Source organism: Panicum virgatum, chromosome 2K (genome assembly GCF_016808335.1).
Source record: "Panicum virgatum strain AP13 chromosome 2K, P.virgatum_v5, whole genome shotgun sequence".
Taxonomy (NCBI): Eukaryota; Viridiplantae; Streptophyta; class Magnoliopsida; order Poales; family Poaceae; genus Panicum; species Panicum virgatum.
In genome coordinates, this window is record NC_053137.1 from 60,868,038 (window position 1) to 60,887,336 (window position 19,299).

At 44.7% G+C, this 19,299-nt stretch overlaps 2 protein-coding genes across 2 annotated transcripts; one reads left to right on the forward strand and one right to left on the reverse strand.

Moving 5' to 3' along the window:
* The first annotated feature begins 9,792 nt into the window (after window positions 1–9,792).
* Window positions 9,793–10,618, forward strand: LOC120691983 (cysteine-rich and transmembrane domain-containing protein WIH1-like). Its single transcript, XM_039975197.1, has 3 exons — window positions 9,793–9,905; window positions 10,046–10,265; window positions 10,372–10,618. Exons 1-3 carry the CDS (start codon window positions 9,869–9,871, stop codon window positions 10,415–10,417), a joined length of 303 nt encoding a protein of 100 aa, XP_039831131.1. The 5' UTR covers window positions 9,793–9,868; the 3' UTR covers window positions 10,418–10,618.
* A 79-nt stretch (window positions 10,619–10,697) lies between these two features.
* Window positions 10,698–13,473, reverse strand: LOC120691974 (exocyst complex component EXO84C-like). The gene is made up of 4 exons (XM_039975186.1): window positions 12,519–13,473; window positions 11,391–11,579; window positions 11,184–11,320; window positions 10,698–11,086 (listed from the first exon to the last, which is right to left on the reverse strand). Exons 1-4 carry the CDS (start codon window positions 12,585–12,587, stop codon window positions 10,837–10,839), a joined length of 645 nt encoding a protein of 214 aa, XP_039831120.1. The 5' UTR covers window positions 12,588–13,473; the 3' UTR covers window positions 10,698–10,836.
* Between the last annotated feature and the right edge of the window lie 5,826 nt (window positions 13,474–19,299).

Here is a 19,299-nt window from a genome sequence, read left to right on the forward strand (position 1 = left end):
GGCTGCTGTCTGTAGAGAAGAAACTTAAAACATGCACATGGGATGAATTCTGCAAATTGGTTCTCGACCGATTTGGCAAAGATCACCATGAACTCTTGATTAGGCAGATGTTGGGCATTAGGCAAACGGGCACTGTCTCTCAATATGTAGAGAAATTCTCTAAACTGGTTTATCAGTTGTCCGCTTATGATAAGCGTCTGATCCTCTTTATTTTACCTTACGCTTTGTTGAGGGATTAATAGATGATATGAAGTCTGATGTACTTATGCAACGTCCTTCCGAACTCGATACTGCCTATGTGCTTGCCCAGTTGCAGGAAGAGGTGTCCGCTCTGGCGCGTCGCAAGGAATTCAGGCGTTCAGACTTCTCCTTCCAGAATCGCTCCCCACCGGCGACGCCTTTGCCTCTGCCTGCGCCACCCAAGTTGGAGAAACCAACAACGGTCACCGCCACCAATCGTCGGACCACTAATGCAGCTTGCGCTCGCTCTTCCGACGAGCGTTTCGCCGCGCTGCGTTCTCATCGCCGAACCAGTGGTGTGTTGAGCGCTGGTCTAAGGACCATCGGTGTTCTGATAAGGTGTAGCTGCATGCTCTGCAGGAATTGATGTAGGTTTTTCAGTTATCTGGGGCTGCCGACCAAGTTGATTCGCCAACTGAATCTATGGATGAGTTGTTCCTTACCATTTCTGTGGCAGTTGTGTCCGGTACTTCTGCTCCCAAGACGATGTGTTTGATGGGCCAGATACAGGGCGTTCCGGTTCGAATCCTAGTGGATTCAGAGAGTTCCCATACCTTCATCAGCGAAGAGCTTGCACAGAAGTTGTCTGGTTCCTCTCAGCTTCCTGCTCCAATTAAAGTCAAGGTGGCCAATGGTAATATTATATAGTTTTCTTTTCAAATTGCTGCTGGTGCTTGGTCTTCAAATCGTTATTCCTTTCACTCCGATATGAAAGTGCTTCCCCTATCTTCTTATGACATGATCTTGGGTCTGGATTGGCTTGAAAGTTTCAGCCCGATGAAGGTGCATTGGAAACACAAATGGTTGACGGTACCTTATGGGGACTCCACTGCCACTTTGTTTGGTATTATGGATGAGATTCCTGAACGGGTTGTCGTACAAGTGTGTACTGTTCAGACACAGATTTCTGACTCGGTGGAGCTGTCCATTCCTCCATATGTCCAAATGTTGATTGAGCAGTTTGCTGACCTTTTTGCTATGCCTACTGAGCTCCCTCCCCCTAGAGACAGTGATCATCGGATTCCTCTAGTTCCTGGTGCATCTCCTGTGGTGGTCAGGCCTTATAGATTTGCTCCTGCTCTCAAGTCTGAATTAGAAAAACAGATAAAAGAGATGCTGGATAGTGGGGTTATACAGAAAAGCAGCATCCCCTTCTCATCATCAGTGCTTTTGGTGAATAAAAAAGACAGTTCCTGGAGGTTCTGTGTGGACTACAGGCATCTGAATGCTATCACTGTTAAAGGAAAATACCCTGTGCCCATAATTGAAGAAATTTTGGATGAGCTAGCCCATGCCAGTTGGTTTTCTTGCTTGGATTTAAGGGCAGGATTCCATCAGATCAGGTTCAAACCTGGGGAGGAATACAAGACAACATTTCAGACCTATTGTGGCCATTTTGATTCAGGGTGATGGCTTTTGGTCTGACTGGAGCTCCTGGTACATTTCAGTCAGCTATGAACGCTACACTTGCTCCTTACCTGAGGCAATTTGTGTTAGTATTCTTCGATGATATACTCATATACAGCAGGTCCTATGAGGGACATCTGCTTCATGTGAAGCTAGTGTTGGAGCTGCTGAGAAAAGAGCAATGGAAAATCAAGTTGTCAAAGTGTTCCTTTGCTCAGAGAAAGATAAATTATCTAAGCCATGTAATCAGTGAACAAGGGATTGGCACCGATCCACAAAAAATTGCTGATATTGTTGAATGGCCTGTGCCTGTTAACACCAAAGAGTTGCGAATCTTCCTCGGTCTTGCTGGCTACTATAGAAAGTTTGTCAAGAACAATGGAATTATCAGTAAGCCTCTCACTGACTTGCTGAAAAAGCATGCCTTATATGTATGGACGGTTGCTCATGGCAGTGCTTTTAACACCCTTAAGTCTGCTCTTTGCCAATCACCAGTGCTGGCGCTACCTGATTTCAACAAAGTGTTTCCCATTGAGACTGATGCTAGTGACCTGGGAGTGGGAGCCGTACTTATGCAAGAAGGCATCCACTAGCCTTTATCAGTAAAGCTCTTGGGCCTAAGTCACGAGGTCTCTCCACTTATGAAAAGGAATACCTTGCTATCTTGTTGGCAGTACAACAATGGCGCTCTTACTTATAGTTTGATGAGTTCATCATCTTTACTGATCAAAGAAGCTTGTCCCAATTAAATGAACAAGATCTCCATACCTCCTGGCAACAGAAAGTTTTCACCAAACTATTGGGTCTTCAATACAAGATAGTGTGTAAATGAGGAGCTGAAAATCGTGCTGTTGATGCTCTCTCCCGTAAATCTGCTCATAACTCTCGGTGTGCTGCTGTTTCATCTTGTTCTCCACAATGGCTCTCAGAGGTATTGGTTGGTTACCAACTGGATCCTGATGCTCTTTCTCTGCTTTCCAAATTGGCTCTTGACAATCTGGCAGTTCCTCACTTCTCCCACCAACATGGTCTTCTCCGTTACAAGGACAGAATCTGGATTGGTGCCAACACGGCCCTGCAGCTTAAATTAATGCAAGCTTGTCATGACAGTCCCGTAGGCGGTCATTCCGCCGTACCTAATACTTATATGCGTCTCATCAAACTATTTGCTTGGCGGGGCATGAAGTCTGACGTCCATAACTATGTCAGGTCCTGTGTTACCTGCCAGAGGGCCAAATCTGATAGAGCTCGGTTGCCAGGTCTGTTACAGCTCCTTCCGGTGCCTTCTTCCGTGTGGTAAGTTGAAAGGACCTCTATCGCTTGATGTCGTCCAGAGAGGTGGTGAATAGGTGTTTTTGCAAATTAAAAATTTAATCTAGCTGTTAGTACACTGACCGGTCAGACCGGTTAGGCAGACCAGTCAGACCGATTTAACACTTAGAACTGGCTGAAATAATGCCAACCGATCAGACCGGTTGGAGTGATCGGTCAGACCAGTCTACTGCAGAATCTGCACAAATATCAGAGTATTCCCCTCCTCGAACTCTAGCACAAGAACAACTTGGTGAAGTGCTTCTGCAGGTGATATCAAGTGTATTTCTAGTCCCTGCACATATAGAAGCAACACACCAAAGTAGATCGAAGCGGAAATACAAATAAAATGCTAGATCAACAAGTAATGAGGCACACCACAAGAAGACACAAGAATTTGTTTTGACGAAGTTCGGATTCACCCTGTGCACCCACGTGTGAATCATACTTTCCGTTGAGGAAGCTTATGGTGACCCCAAGGTCAAACTATCTTCTTCTTTCCACTGTATGATCATGCGCCCTCATGGCACAAGATTGCTGCTACAACAAACTTGCCACTGCTCACCATTATCTTGGAAGCTAGCAGACGATGCCTAGCTATCTAGGAGGCTTCACCTCCAAGAGTAACAAATATATTTAACAAGTTGGCCAACGCAACCACAAGTGCTCAAAGCTAGGGATATGCTCTTGCTGCTTAAAATGCTCTCAAAGAGTGGCTTCACTCAACCCAACTCAAAAATTCGATAAGAATCAAGCAACTCTCACAAAGAGAGGTTGGGGAGGACTTCTCAAGTGCTCACAAGATTTTTAAAGTGATCTGGAATAGAATAGCATCAGTACTCATGCATGGGTGAAGTCAAGGGGTATAAATACCCCTCTCTCAAAAACTAGTCATTGCCCCTGTCAGCATCAAACCGGCCAGACCGGTCCCCAGACCGGTCAGACCAGTCTAATTCGAAAACTAGCCGTTATACCCTAGACCAATCAGACCGGTCCCTTGACCGGTCAGACTTGAGAACTAGCCTATTTGGGAAAGGTTACTCGGAAACTCCGGGTATATGTCTGGATACTCCGGACATACGTTCGGACATCCGATCAACAACCCGGATACTTCGGGTATATGTCCGGAAACTCCGAACAACCGTTCGGACAGCCGAACGGACACGACCCTCCTCAGACCGGTCAGACCGGTTACTTGGACCGGTTAGACCGGTCCCTCACTAAAAGTAGACAAAGTTAGTTCTCTCGGGCTAAACTCTCCAGGGACTACTACAAGCACTTTGGTTTTGTCTAAACCCACTGATGTTGTACCCCCTTGATAGTACGACATACCTATACTCAAGTACACAAATGAAACAAACAAACACCACTTGAGCTTCTCATCAAGATCATGCCGACCTTTCTTTAATCAATATCGTGAGGGCATCAACATCTTCAATTCATTGAGCATACCCGCTTTGAGCTTGTGACTTTGAATCTTCTATCGCATAAGAATGAAATTCATCTTTGATTTATAAGTCACCTCCTTTATTTAAGTAATGACACTCTTCAACGTAGAGCTCTCCATGACTATAGAATCTCCGGTCTTTGACTCATATCAGTTTTCTTGCTCCCAAAGCCGTCGCTTGCGTAGCCTCTTGAAACTCGCCTCTCGGTCTTCTACCTTTATCCTAGCCGTCCTTTTTTAACTCACATTGATTTATGTCATACATGAAATCTTCTTTATCAATTTGAATCCATAATTTAATTTTATATGCAAGCTTTCCAATTTGAGACTATATATATATATATATATATATATATATATATATATATATATATATATATATATATATATATATATATATATACAAACACACACGTGTCTCTTTCACATGTACCTTGCTTGCTTCCTTTGATAACCAATATTCATCACATATGACAAATCTTCCAACTTTGAGACTATTCATAAGCACATCACCATGTCTCATTCACAATATTTTTGCTTGTCACTTTGAATCCCATTATAAGTTGAACAAGCCTAAATAAATATTAGAGTCTTCATATTAACCATGAACACCTTGCTCTAAATTTTCCTTTCTTAGTTTGCTTGTCACATATAAATAATGCCAATAGGATATCCACACTACACGAGCCATTTCATTTAATATCAATTCCTAAATTAAATTTCTGCTCATAATCTCATGTAAATAAGTTAGTTCTTTAATCGTGTTGTCATTCAATACACCAAAACCCATTATAGGTCTAGATTGTCTTTCACAAGTTCTGTCATTGCATTTTGTGGAGGGCTTGCCAACATCCGGCAATGCCAACTGCATTTTAGTGGTGGTTGACTACTTCATAAAATACTAGAAAGGCTGGCGCGGCTTTGCCGCGCCCGTCGTGGAGGTGGCCAGTTGCCTAGGCCGATACGTTTGTAAATTTAATGCACCAATCTGAGACTATATGGGCTCTTGATTTTGATTTTGATGGACTAAAACACAAAATCTCTTGATGATGAATCAGCAAGATCAAATTCATATGCTGCAAGCAGCAATTAATTGGACAAGAGAAGGAATATAGAGAAAGCAATTAGAGAAGTTTGAAAAAAAGGAAAGGCCCATTAAAATAAATATAGAGGTAGCATATAATGTGTTTTTCATTAATTAATAAAAATGACTATCAAGCAGTGACCGATATACCTCAAAGCTGGAAAGACAGTAGAGTATAACCAATTTTGAAGTGTCAGAATAGCAATTTGTCACTGAAGAGCAGTCCTTGAAATTGTTCCTACTTCCATCATTTCGAAAAGCCAACGAAACTGAATCTTTAAATATTTATAAACCATTCAATAAGCCTAAGCCAATTTAAATCGGTTACTCAATTATACTTTATCTAATGAACTTGAAATTTTTACCACACCACCTCATGCATTGAGTAGCCTACCATAAAATGAAAATTACAAAAGGAGCACAGGAACTGAGGAACTACAGATATGAATTAAACCTTAAAAACCATAGATGCACACACAGCAAAACCTTTCTAGAAAACATCAGATATTTAGTAGCTATTGCATAGATCAAATCATAAGGAAACTAACAAAATTGTCTATGAATTAGTACCGGTATTCAAAGTTTCAGCTGATTATATACATTGGTTATCTGCACCATCCCAGTTCAACTACCTTCCTGGTAGCTTATCCTATCGAGATACAGCTTGGGGCTAAGGTTTGATGCATGCTAACACATGGTACTGCATGTACAAGCTTGTATTATTAAACGGAAATTTTTTTGCATGTAGGCAAAATGAATGGATAACTCTCTATGCAGATTTTTTAAGAAACAATTAGGTCTTTTTAAGTTGCGGTAGTTTGACAAATAATCATAGAGAAAGTTGTAATGCAAAATAAAAAAAATCAATTGAGCATTTTAGCACCATTATGTACTCATGATACATGAACATCATGACCTGAAATGTTCTGAAAATACAATAAGCATGCACTAAGAAAATGATATCAGGACTGATAGGATTTTTTGTGAATATCAGTTGGTTGCGATTGTGTGTACAACACATTTAGCATGAAAGTCAACACCCAAAGGAAACATCTTCACTATAAGAGGACATCAGAATCCGATGTAAATGAAAGGGAATCTAGGTGAAAGATGACTCTGATGTATGTAGAAGAGGAAATTAGAAAGATGTTTTAGTGTTGAAAATTCTTAACATTCTCAGCAAACTTGCATGATGTTCTCTGAATCAGAGCACAATAGCACATGTATATTTTAAATTTGCTTTACAAATACTACTTGTCTACTACTCCGAAAAATTCTTCCTTTGTATTGAGCACCTTACCTTTTAGGCATTTCGTCAAGCAGGTGGTAGGCATCATATATGCCAGTCGCTTCTATTGCCGGGGGCGCTGGACGCCTGGACCAAACGCTTTAGTTGCCAGAGGAAGCAGGGGTTTCGAGGAGCTGCACGGCGTTGTGTCCCGAGCAGGGGCGGCGTAGCGTTGGCAGTTCACACTGGCATTAGAACCGTTGTTGGAGCTCGCAGGCTGGCGCCGTGGCGGGCTATAAGCACGACGAAGGAAAGGCCAGCAACATCGTGCTGCGAGAGTTCGAGGCTGTGACGGTGGCGGCGAATTCGGCGGGCGGCGGTAGCTGCTCGTGTAGCGGCGGGGGCGTGCGCACCTCGCGCGCCCTGAGCGGCGGCGTCCACACCCATCGTGGCTGCTCACCAGCGCGGGCGTGGCCGGCTCTCCGGTGTGGGATACGGCCGACGGTGATGTGCAACTTCATATGCTCAGGCAGGGGCGAGGGGGCAGAGAAGATGCGGACCGCGAAGGTTCGTGATGGATAGGTTATTTTTTATCGGGTGGGAGATCCAAACCGACCCGTATTGGACGGACCAGATCGCATGAGCGCTCGATCTAACGGCTAGAGAGTTAACGGGCGACGTGGCCCTATCGGGCGCCCGCGATTTGGTGCAGGAATCGTATTTAGAGATGAGCATTTTATCCCTCTACACCACCCTTTCACTGCTTTGTCTGTTGGCAATGTATTCCTGAACCACATCTATCGGTTGCATGGTATGCCATTATCTATAGACTCTGACTGTGACAGAGTATTTACAAGCAATTTATGGAAATAATTGTTTAAGCTTGCTGGTGTGGAGTTGCATATGAGTTCCAGTTACCATCCACAGTCCGACAGACAGACTGAATGGCTTAACCAAACGATAGAGACGTTCCTGCGCTGTTATGTGAATGCCAACCAAGTGGAGCACCTGGCTTCCTTTACCCGAATATTGGTATAATACTAGCAGTCACTCCGCCACTGAGCGTTCTCCCTTCGAAGCATTATATGGCTTCACCCCAAGACACTTTGGCATCTTTGAGCATGACGCTGTGACAACACCTGACCTATCTGTCTAGATTCAAGACCGGGCCGTCATGAATGATCTTATCAAGCAACATCTGTCTAGGTCTTGCGAACGAATGAAACGGTAGGCAGATAAGCACCGGTTTGAGCGACAGTTTGAGGTGGAGGATATGGTCTTTGTCAAGCTGCAACATTACATCCAGTCCTCGCTGGATCGTCATTAGAATTAGAAGCTTGCCTTAAAGTTTTTCAGCCCGTTTGCTGTCATTGCTAAGGTGGGCCAAGTGGCATACAAGCTTCAGCTCCCAGCTTCATCCTCGATCCACCTAGTGTTCCATGTGTCCCAATTGAAGCAGGCGGTTCCCAACATTGTCCAGGTATTGCCTTTGCTTTCTCCTGACATTGTTTCACCCAGGGTTCCGGAGGTGGTGTTGCAGTCCGTTCCACGCTCAGCTAATGGCTCCTCAGGCGACAAACTGCTCATCAAATGGTCCAACTGCCCGATGGAGTTGGCCACATAGGAGGATGCTGCTGATCTGAAGAGGAGCTTCCCTCGCGCCCCACGTGGGGTCAAGCGGCGTTTCAAGAGGAGGGGAGGGGATTGTCAGCACCCCGTTCCCCAACAGCTGCTGATGAAGGTGGGCCTCGTCCATCTTGGTCCAGGAAGCCCAGCTCGTGTGTGACAGGCCCTGAGTGGGTGAATGTGCTTGCATGCACAAAATCGGGCCGAGCCCATGCCCATGTACGAGAGTATATAATTTTTTTAATTTTTATATTATTTTTTTCCGATTTATCAAAAATATATGTCGATTTTTTTTTTCAAAAATATCATCCTGCTGCCAGTTCATCCGGTGGAAGGTAGGTACCGCTTTATAATTACAACAAGTCTAGCGTTGTTTAGATGAAAAATTCCCGGTGCACTCCCGATGAGCAGCACGACTTGTTTAGATCTGATTTTTTAGATCTAAATGTTGTGTCGATTATTTAAACACCAGAATGATTCCAAATGAAAAAAGTTTGAATTACAAAGTTGTAGATCTCGTCGAGATCTATAATTTTCGTATAAATTTTATCACCATCCGAATCCATATGAATTTGCTATATTTTTTGAAAATGTGCTAAATTTTCTAAATTTTATCATCCGGTGGAAGGTAGGTACCTTCATTCCGCCGGTTGAATTGGCGGCAGGATGATATTTTTGCAAAAAAAAAATCGGCATGTATTTTTGACAAATCGGAAAAAAATAATATAAAAATTAAAAAAATTCGAGAGTATACTTAAGTAAGGGAGAGGAGGAAGGAGAGCATCACGAATCGTAACAAGCAAATATTCCAACTCAATCAGTCCTCGTCCCTTCCTCGCCACTGCTTTTTCTCCGATCCCGATCCCAATTCTGCTTCTCCTCCTTTCCCCCGCTACCTTGCTGCCCTCACACAGCCACACGAAAGTTTACTCGGTTAATGAACTAGGAGTCTCTGGCCGGTCACGAAGCGCATTGGTGCTCGTATGTTCGTTCCCCGATTCTTCAGGTTCAGTGTTCGGTCCAGCATTCGACTTCAGCACGCGCGGTGCAGTTCTGTTCTTGACATGCCCACGCGTGCATCTACAGGCTGCATCTGAATTGATCGCCCAGCTTGGCTACCAACAATTGCAGCCGGCGATTCCATTCGCAGTTCAAACTAGCCGTGCCACCGGCAGAAGGTCATGCGTGTGCCTCTTTCTTCTAGCTGCCGCATCAGAGACTCTGCCGGGTTTCGTCTCAACCCAAGTGGCAAACCAATCGCAGCTAAGAGCCGACGCGACCGAGGCCGGCTGGCCGGTGCCCAGTTTCCCCCCACTTCCTATTTCCTCTCTGGCGCCTATCACATCGAAGCACACCGAGCGCCATGTCCGCATCGCTCTCGCCCTCTGCGTTCCCCTATATATGCGAACCCCCCCCCCCCCCCCCCCCCCCCCCCCCCGCGCACGAGCATCGCCGAGTCCGTCCGTCCGTCCCGCGAGTTGGGCCATCTGGATACTTCCTTGGTTTGCTGCGCCGTCGCTCGAGGATGAGATACTACGGCCAGCAGCAGGCGCCCATGACAGGTGGGTGATCCGCGCGCGAGCTCGGGAGCTTTGGTTTCTTCCGTCACCTCGCCTTGAATCCTTGATCGAACACAGGCTTGGGTGCAGCTGAACTGAACTGAGCGCGTGGTTTTTCTGTTTCTGTGGCTTCGGCGAGGCAGCGTACCCGCCGCCGGGAGGCTACGCGGCGACGGCGCCCCCGCTGCCGGCAGGGCAGCCGTACGTGCAGCCGCCGGCGATGCAGGCGGGCTTCGTGCAGCCGGCGCCGCCGGCGGGGTACCCCGGCAGCTTCAGCGGCGCCATGATGAACCCGCCGCCGCCGCAGGTGGTGGCGCCGGCCCAGACGCGGAGCCGCGGCGACAAGACCTTCTGGGAAGGATGGTAAGCTAAGCTTCACGCCCTTCCCTTATCCCACGACCACGAGATATATACGTTTTTCCGGTGATCCGCCGGCCGAACTGATTCGCTCGCCGCGTTGCACTTGCAGCTGCGCGGCGCTTTGCTGCTGCTGCGTCCTGGACATGTGCTGCTAGCCCGGCGAAAGCACCAACACATCGGAGATCATGGAATGCTCTCCATCTGTAACAGAGTCCGTTTGTAATACCTCGAGAATAACTAGTATGTGATACCTGTCACGTTACTCACGTACGTACCATCAGAATTATTATGTGGGCATGAGGTTTGTATTCCTGATGCATGTATGAAGGCTCAAGGCTATCAAGATTTTTTCCTCATTCTTAAGAAAAGACAAAATTTCTATAACATAAACAAATAGGCAGCAAGATACGATAATAACCATGATAATCTCGATAATTACCGCTGATGTTTCTAGGTTCTTTTTTTTTTCTTGAAGGCAATGGTGTTTCCAGGTTCCAAGTTCCGATAGGTATACCAGATAATAAAACTGATGGCAAGGATGACCACATCTACAGGTACTACAATGTTTCAGCAACTAAGCTTCAGGATCAGTGAAGTAAACAGGACTCTCAAGGTCATCATTGTTTGCAGAAGCAAACGAATCTTCAGACCCTGACGTTGAGGGAGTTGCGATGTTCTCATCAGAATCGGATATCTCATCATGCAGAGCAACATGTTCTTCAGGTTCAGGCTCAGGCTCGGACTCGGATCCAGAGGTCCCCAGCATGAGCTTGTGAATTGCACCCTTGGCAGTTTCGAGAAACCACTCATCCTCAGGAAGTGCACTGAAATGAATTTTAGTGGAAGAAGAAACGTGGTATTAAGCAATGGGCAAACAGATAGCCTAACAAATATCATTGAAATGATATTGTAATCACGGACCTTTGTGGGTCAAAATTCCTTGCTGAGAAAGCAGCAATCGCTCTAGTTATGATTGTTGACACAAGCTGCTGAACTGGTCTGTGTGGAAAACGCCCGCAGACAGCAATCTCAACAATGAAGTGCATATCCAGAATAAGCTGCAAGTAGCAAAGGATTGTTAACTTCAGTATTTGCATCGAAGCAACATAACCATTCAGGAAAATGTACCTGCTGCAGCCCTGAAGGCTGGAGTTGGACAGACCGGTCCTCAAAAACATCCCAGAATTCTTGCTCATTGGAGAGCCACATGACAACTGTTTCAGTTAGCCTTGAGAGTAAGACCTTTTGTATCTTATCTTTTCCCAGGAGAACATCACCGGCAACACTAGCTAGCTGCTGCAATCTTCCAAACAGCACCTGGAAGAACAAAAATAGATATAGGTGAGACAACTTTGTTTGGATGACCAACTTTCAAATTTGTTGGTGTTTGGTTAATCACTTTAAAAGTCTAAACCAAGTTGGACATATTGCTGCGTTTCTATAACAGAATAAAGGAGTCGAAAGTGAGAAATAGTCATTGAATAACAGAATTCTTCTAATTTTAATCAGATTTGCCAAACAGAATGTTGGGGAAAAAACATACATATTTTTTCCACAACAGAATAAGCACCGCACAGCAAAACAACCACAAATTGATACTTACAAGTTCAATGATAATGTAAACATCGCTGCTGTTCCCTCTTAAGTTACAGATTTTGCACCCATGGGACCCAAATGCAATATTCCAAAAAAAATATGTAGTGTATTTAACTGGCATAATTTCCTTAAAAAGTGTATATCTCTACCCTTACACCTTGCCCTTCCCTAGCCTTCAACATCACAGACAATCTGAAACTCTGGGACTCCCATGCATTCATTTAACAACGGTTGCTCACCAACTCATAAGCACACAAATAAACACAATGTGCTTATGCATAAAGGCACACACTACAACATCCAATCTAAAATATAAGTCGCTTGTGTTGGTCAAACTTTTTTAGTTTTGAGCAGAAATATATATGTGATTAGTATATTGACTGCATAATATGGATGTTTCTAGATCCATCACGAAAATACCTTCAGAGTGCATATTTTAAACAACATATTTTCATAGAAATTGGCCACCGAATCTTGGAGAGTATGTCATCTCCTAAACTGATTTATATTTTGGACCAAAAGGAGTATAAAGTTATGTCATGCAGCATCTATGACACAGAAATATAAAACAAATTTTCAGAAAGACAAGAAAAAGTCACACCTATCAGGATCATATATAAACATTTGATATTAAATCACTGAGATGCAATACAAAATCACCTGGAAGGGCAGTGAAGGCAAGGGGTCAGCATCAAACAAAAGATCATCAGTCTTCGGCTCCATGTACATTCTAGCATCCAATCGTGACTTCCCTTCCAAGTAAATAAATGATAAGACATACTGTCGGCAGAAGTGATCTTTTTTTTTCTCGAACACGCAGGAGAGCTGAGTATCATTATATTAAGAAGAGGAAAAACAGGGGGTAAAGAGCCCCTAAATACAACACACCCACACAAACCCTGGCACACAAGGTCCCACAGCTAAACTAAAAGCCTGAACAGACGCGCCTTAGTACATGATCAACCCTCAACCGGACTCACACCTAGTGGTCCAACCCTCCCCCGGCAGGAAGGGAGGAAAGACCTTTAGCCCCTGCCAAACACCACAATCTGACCTCCTCTCTAGCAGCCGAAAGGACTGCTGCGCCACTTGGAGAAAGGCCATCAAACACACAACGATTGTGATGTTTCCACAGCATCCATGCTCCTAGGATGATCAAGGAGTTCAGACCTAGCAGAAATTGTCTTGGCACTTTATCACAGCAGTTGAACCACCAGGAATCGAAGGAGGATTCATCAGGTTGCGGCGAAAGGTCCTGGAGACCCACATGCTGCAGGAGGTTGAACCAAAATTGCCGTGCAAAAACACAAGAGATGAGAAGGTGGTTGATGGACTCCTGGGTCTGATCACAAAGGGGGCAGCTCGCTGGATGATCTAAACCCCTTCTTGCAAGCCGATCTGCAGTCCAGCATCTATCATGTGCTGCGAACCACAAGAAGAACTTGCATTTACCAGGTGCCCAACTCTTCCAAATTCTGTCTGCAGCTGAAAACTTTGTGGCGCCTTCAAACATTGCATCATAAGCTGATTTGGTGGAGTACTGCCCAGATGTAGAAAACTTCCATACATGCACATCAGGAACATCAGGCTGCAACTGAAAGTTATCTAGGAGGTCCCAAAGTAAGAGATATTTGTTAGTATTGATCTCCACTGGCCAGTCCAACGACTGGGCCAACCTTGACTCGCGTCCTGATCGGGGACGCCTAGCCCAATATGAGGCTGGTGGGCCCCCGTCGCGCAGCTCTATAAAGTGGAGGTGGGATTAGAGGCTCAACACACGAGGTTCGCTGCCGCTACTGTTTCCCACCTCCAAACCCTAGCCGATCTACGGGAGAGGCTGCCAGCGGCGGGAAGTCCACCGACGCCACCGTCCTCGCCACAGCGAGGACGTCACCGCCATCAAGCCATCGTCGCCGCTGCACGGCGACGCCGCCGCCCCTGCGACGTCCACTCCGGTGCATCCAAAAGAGCGCCATGGCAAGGGGCAGCAGAAGCAAGGTATTTTCCTCTACGGAAAGCTATTCAACCACACGATCTACTCCTAGCGATCCAAAATGTCCTAACAATGGTATCAGTTAGCCGGTCTAGCGAAGTAGATCGATTTGGGAATGGATCCGAACTCGGATCGAAAGAATTACGGAAAGGAGAGAAAGAAATTCGATCCAAATCGGATCGAGAGAAAGAGGCTGTAACCCTAGGGGATCGAGGCCGGCGGGACTCACCTTCACCGCCGGCCGGAGCTGCGTGGAAAGACCCACGAGCCGCCGGCTCACCGGTGCTCCAGCGCCGCGCGCAGACGCACGGCCGCCACCGCGCGGGGAAGACCCGAGCCGATGCGCTAGAGGAAGGACCCTCTCAACGCGCGCGCTCTGGGCCCAGGGCACTGTCCCGGAGCCGCTCGACGGCGGCGCGCTCGCCACGGCGAGCACGCACGCCGGCGAGGGGGCCCGCGGCGGTGCCATCTCCTCCGGCCGCCGCTCGATGTGTTCAGGGAGAGAGATTGAGAAAGGGGCTCGTGGATCTCGGGCCGTGTGCGCCTGCGAAAGGGGGCGGCGGCGGCGGCGCCACCTCCTTCGGGCGCCACAGGCGGCCGCTGCTCCAAGAGCCGAGTTCGCCGGGGGGGGAGAAAAGAAGTGGCCGGCGAGGGGGCGTGCAGCGGCGGCGCCGCCACCTCCTCCCAGCCAAGGGCCGTTGCCGCTCGGTGCACAGAAAGAAGGGGCCGGCGGCGGCGCCGTTCTTCCTCCTCCAGCCAGCCCCAGCGGCCGCCGCTTCCATGAGAGAGAGAGAAGGGGAGGGGGGAAAATGGAAACTAGGGTTTTCCAGGGAGAATGTGGCCGGCGGGTTTTTTGTTCCTGCGAGGATGACGGGCGGCCGTCGATCGGCAACGGACGGCCAGGGGCGGTCGGGAGCACCCAGTGGAGCGGGCCGCGCCTAGCTGGGCGCGTGCGATGCGCTGCAGCTGGGCCACCAGCCCAGGCGGGTGCTGAGCGGGCCCAGGCGTCCGAGCCAATAGCGGGCCTATTTTGTGCACGGGCCGCATGAACAGTATAGAAATTGAAATAAGTCTGCTATTTTCAGAAGCCTTTCTTTGTTGAATTTTGTACAGTTTTATCTCTATTCAATTTTGAACCAACGAGATAAATTGCTTAGAGAATAGATGAGTATAAAGATGCTTCTGAATAAGCGTTTTTGTCAAGTTTCTGCTGCAAAGTAAAAGTCTCAACCTCTATTTAAATTAGAACCAACGGGACAATTTAAATAGAGGAGGAGAAAGATATTAGTTTAAAGTTAATTATGATATTGTTATTTTCTGACCAACATTGATTATAACAATATTATAATTTCATTATGAGTTTAAGTTCAATATTGAATCTCTGAATTGCATCGAAGTGATCAATTTTTCAGAGAAAAGAGAAAGACAAAGAAAAGCTTATGAAAGAAAGAAAAGTTCTCCGCTGCAATAAAGAAAGATAAACTCAGATGAGTTTTTCCCTGTAAAAAAAAGAGCCTGTAATTTTAAGGTTGAGAAAAGCTTCCGCTGTTGAAAGTCAAAGAAAGGTTGTTTTGGCACCATTTTACCATTGTAAGTGTCAAGTTGAGCATTAGTTTGCTCTTAAAAGAAATGAAATTTAAAGTTTATTATGATGTTGTCATTTTCTGACCAAAGTTGATGATGGCAATATTATAATTTTAATTCTTGTCATGTGTTCTATTTCTGCCCAACGGTGATATAGAATTGAAAGTAAAGGAAAATTGTATGTTTTAATTTTGACCAACGTTAAATTAAGGCATACAATTCTTCCCAAGTAGAGAGAAATTAACAGACAAAAGTGTATTCCGATCAACGCCACAGATAAAGTTTTGAGGTTACTCAGCTGTAGAGTTGAGGTTAAGAAAGAAAAGTACTGGTTCCATTCTGACTTTTAGTTGATATGGAAAGAGAAGCAACTGTTTTCGAGAAGTTTTTTGTTTCTCTCACTAAAGTTTTACTGTCGTTAGATTTTTTGATTAAATTGGAACCAACAGAAAGATTTAATCAGAAAATAAAGTATATGCGCATGTTTTAGTCATTGTGACTAAAGTTTTATCACTATATTATGTTTTTACCTTGTCCTTCAACAGTAAAGATAATGGTTGAAATGAGTTTGATGCACGTTCAATTTGACCAACGTTGACTTAAACACGCGTTGCAAATGCCTTTGAAGTTTTATACAGCATGTCGGGAAAGGTTTTGGCACTTGTGCCATTCACATCCTGCACGGCAGGGAAAGTTTTTGTGATGACTCACATGCCACATGAGTATCACATAAAAGTGAAGAAGTCTGGGGGAGCTTTTAAGCTATCCCAGCAATTCTCATGCACTACTATAGTGGCATGTTTGGATAGTGATTTGAAATAGTCGAAGGACAAAAAGAAAGTTGTATGTGAACCAAGATTGCAAGCATGACTTGCAAAAGTATAGCATAATGAAGAACTATATGAGTTCTTGAAAGTGCAACAAATCAAGAACTCTGAGGAGCTCTTGAAAAGGAACGAGGAAATGGTACTCCCATTATTTTGTATGGCTTGGTCATTTGAATAAAGTTCTAGTAATGAAATGCTCCTCGTTCACAAGTGTTAAAAATAGTTTCGAAATTATGGCAGCAAAGTTTGTGCCATATTTCGAGGGGGAGAAAGATTAGAAAGACAAGATAGATTAAAATTTAGAGAGAATTTCCCCGCAAAGTTAAATGCGATGCATTTTTTAAAAGCAAAGATGATCTATTAAAGTGAATATGACCGACCGAAAAGGGAGTACAACGGTCATAATATTAATACCCCAACAATAAAGTAAGTGAAATTTCTGGAGTTTTTAGCTCCAAATAGGGAGAAAATATAGTTAAGCCTCAAATCAACCGAAAAAAGAAAAGGTGGTGCTTGAAGCACCTTTCGAGGCTTGTAAAAACTGAATCGAGGCTTGTAAAGAACAAACCCAAACAAAAGTTTGAAGATATTCCATCTTTGCAATAGATGGGATAATCTGGGGGAGTAAAGTATGTCAAGATCTAAGGCTTGAAGAGAAGTGGGACTGTATGTTCACTCCAATGATTCAAGCACTGAAATTGTCTCAACATATGTTTTCACGTTGTATAAATGTCATAAATTGAGTTGTCTCATTCATCGATGTGGCGAGAAGCAATGGAAGATATAATGAGACCTAAAAGTTCCAAATTTATTTTGGAACATGGAATAAGTTTCTAATGGAGCCAAGACAGTAGGCTATAATGGGTCTACAAGATTGAAACGTGACTCCGGAGGGAACATGAAAAGTTGCTAAGCACGACTTATGGCAAAAAAAAGGTTTTGTGCAAAGAAAAGAATAAGTTATAATGAGACATTTTATTCAGTCTCATAAAAGGATTCTTTTAGAATCATAATGCAATTAATGGCATACTGCTTTTAAATTGCATCAGATGGATGTTAGAGCAATATCTCCCGACGGAGACTTGCACAAGAAAGTATATATATATGACATAACCAAATGGTTTTGTTGTGAAAAGAAAAGAATATTGCGATACCACTTGATGATATTAGATCATAGAATAGTAGTATCTAAAGTTTTATGAGAACAAAGAAAAGTTATGTTTTAAGTAAAGGTCAATGCAAAATGACAATTTGCAAATATGCAAAATTCAAAAGATGGGAAATCCTTTTCCTGAAAAGATTCAAAGAAGGTTATTTTGACCTCTAGTTTTGATAAGAATAATTTCGGTAAAGAGTCATTCGCTCTAGGAAAGGAAATTCACCGGAATAAAAGAAAAAAGGGGTATTAGGACTATCGCAGAAAGCATACTTGGAAAAGAGTTCTAAAGATATATAGTATGCATGCGAGTAAGCTACGCCTGTCCTATTGTCAAGGGTAATAGTTTTGGAATTTTCAGAATTCCAGGAACCATTATATGATCGATCAAAAGAAAAAGGTTCCATGTGCTTCAGCTGTTGGAAGCAAAATTAGTGCTCAAAAGAATTTACCCTGACATAGTACAGGTATCCGGGACATTTTGGCAGAAGTCCAATCCAGCAATAGATCACTGGAATGGAGTTATAGAATGTATTGCAATTTTGCAAAAATATTGTCAGCCTCATGCTAAGTAAGAAAGAAACATTTACTCTCAAAAGGTTGTGAGTAAAAAGAATCAAGTTTTGGCGAGTTTAGTGAAGCCCACAGTAGTAGCTAACACTCGAGTTTGGAGTTTTATTGTGGAAAAGCTCCAAAGCAAAATAGTTGTAATATTGTGGGTCGTGTACCCAAGATTTAGCATTATATGAGGCTGCAGGACAGGCAAAATGGTTAAGAAAACCATTACCCGGAATTGATAATGGTAGACAACAGCAATATACCATTCGAATGTTTTCACTCCTATGGCAACATGTCAAGTGTGCTGCCAAACACATTGACAATGGGTCATATGTTGCAAAGGAGAAAATCCAGAATCATATGAAATCATGGAGCACCAAAGTATCAAGCAAGTGCTTGCGGATCCGCTTACCAAAAGGCCTACCGCCCAAGTCGACATGGGTTTTACAGGAAGCCTACGATTTCTGGATTACTAAAGGGCCCAAAGAAAGGTTAAGGTCTTATTTCAATACAGTAAGGTACATTGTGGCTGTTAAGTCTGACGGTAACTAATAACTGTCATGATGAGGCACGCTCTACGTACTGATCTGCAATGAGATGAGGCCAATAGCAAAGTAACTAAAAAGAAAGTAAAGAGTTAAGTTCAAATTGAGGAATTTTAAAGTATAAAGGTGAGATCAAGGGGGAGAATGTTAGTATTGATCTCCACTGGGCCAGTCCAACGACTGGGCCAACCTTGACTCGCGTCCTGATCGGGGACGCCCAGCCCAATATGAGGCTGGTGGGCCCCCGTCGCGCAGCTCTATAAAGTGGAGGTGGGATTAGAGGCTCAACACACGAGGTTCGCTGCCGCTACTGTTTCCCACCTCCAAACCCTAGCCGATCTACGGGAGAGGCTGCCAGCGGCGGGAAGTCCACCGACGCCACCGTCCTCGCTGTGGCGAGGACGTCACCGCCATCAAGCCATCGTCGCCACTGCACGGCGACGCCGCCGCCCCTGCGACGTCCACTCCGGTGCATCCAAAAGAGCGCCATGGCAAGGGGCAGCAGAAGCAAGGTATTTTCCTCTACGGAAAGCTATTCAACCACACGATCTACTCCTAGCGATCCAAAATGTCCTAACAATATTCAAACATCACATCCACGCTGAGGGCTCCACGAATATCAGAGACCCAGCGAAGATTGTCTAACGCCTCTTGCACTGTACGCTTGGCTGTAGCTCGCTTAGGGACAGTAGCAAAGAGCTAGGGGGAATTATTGTTATATGTGAGAGCACATTAGGTGAATACATGATAAACATGTTAAATTTAAAGCTCATATTAG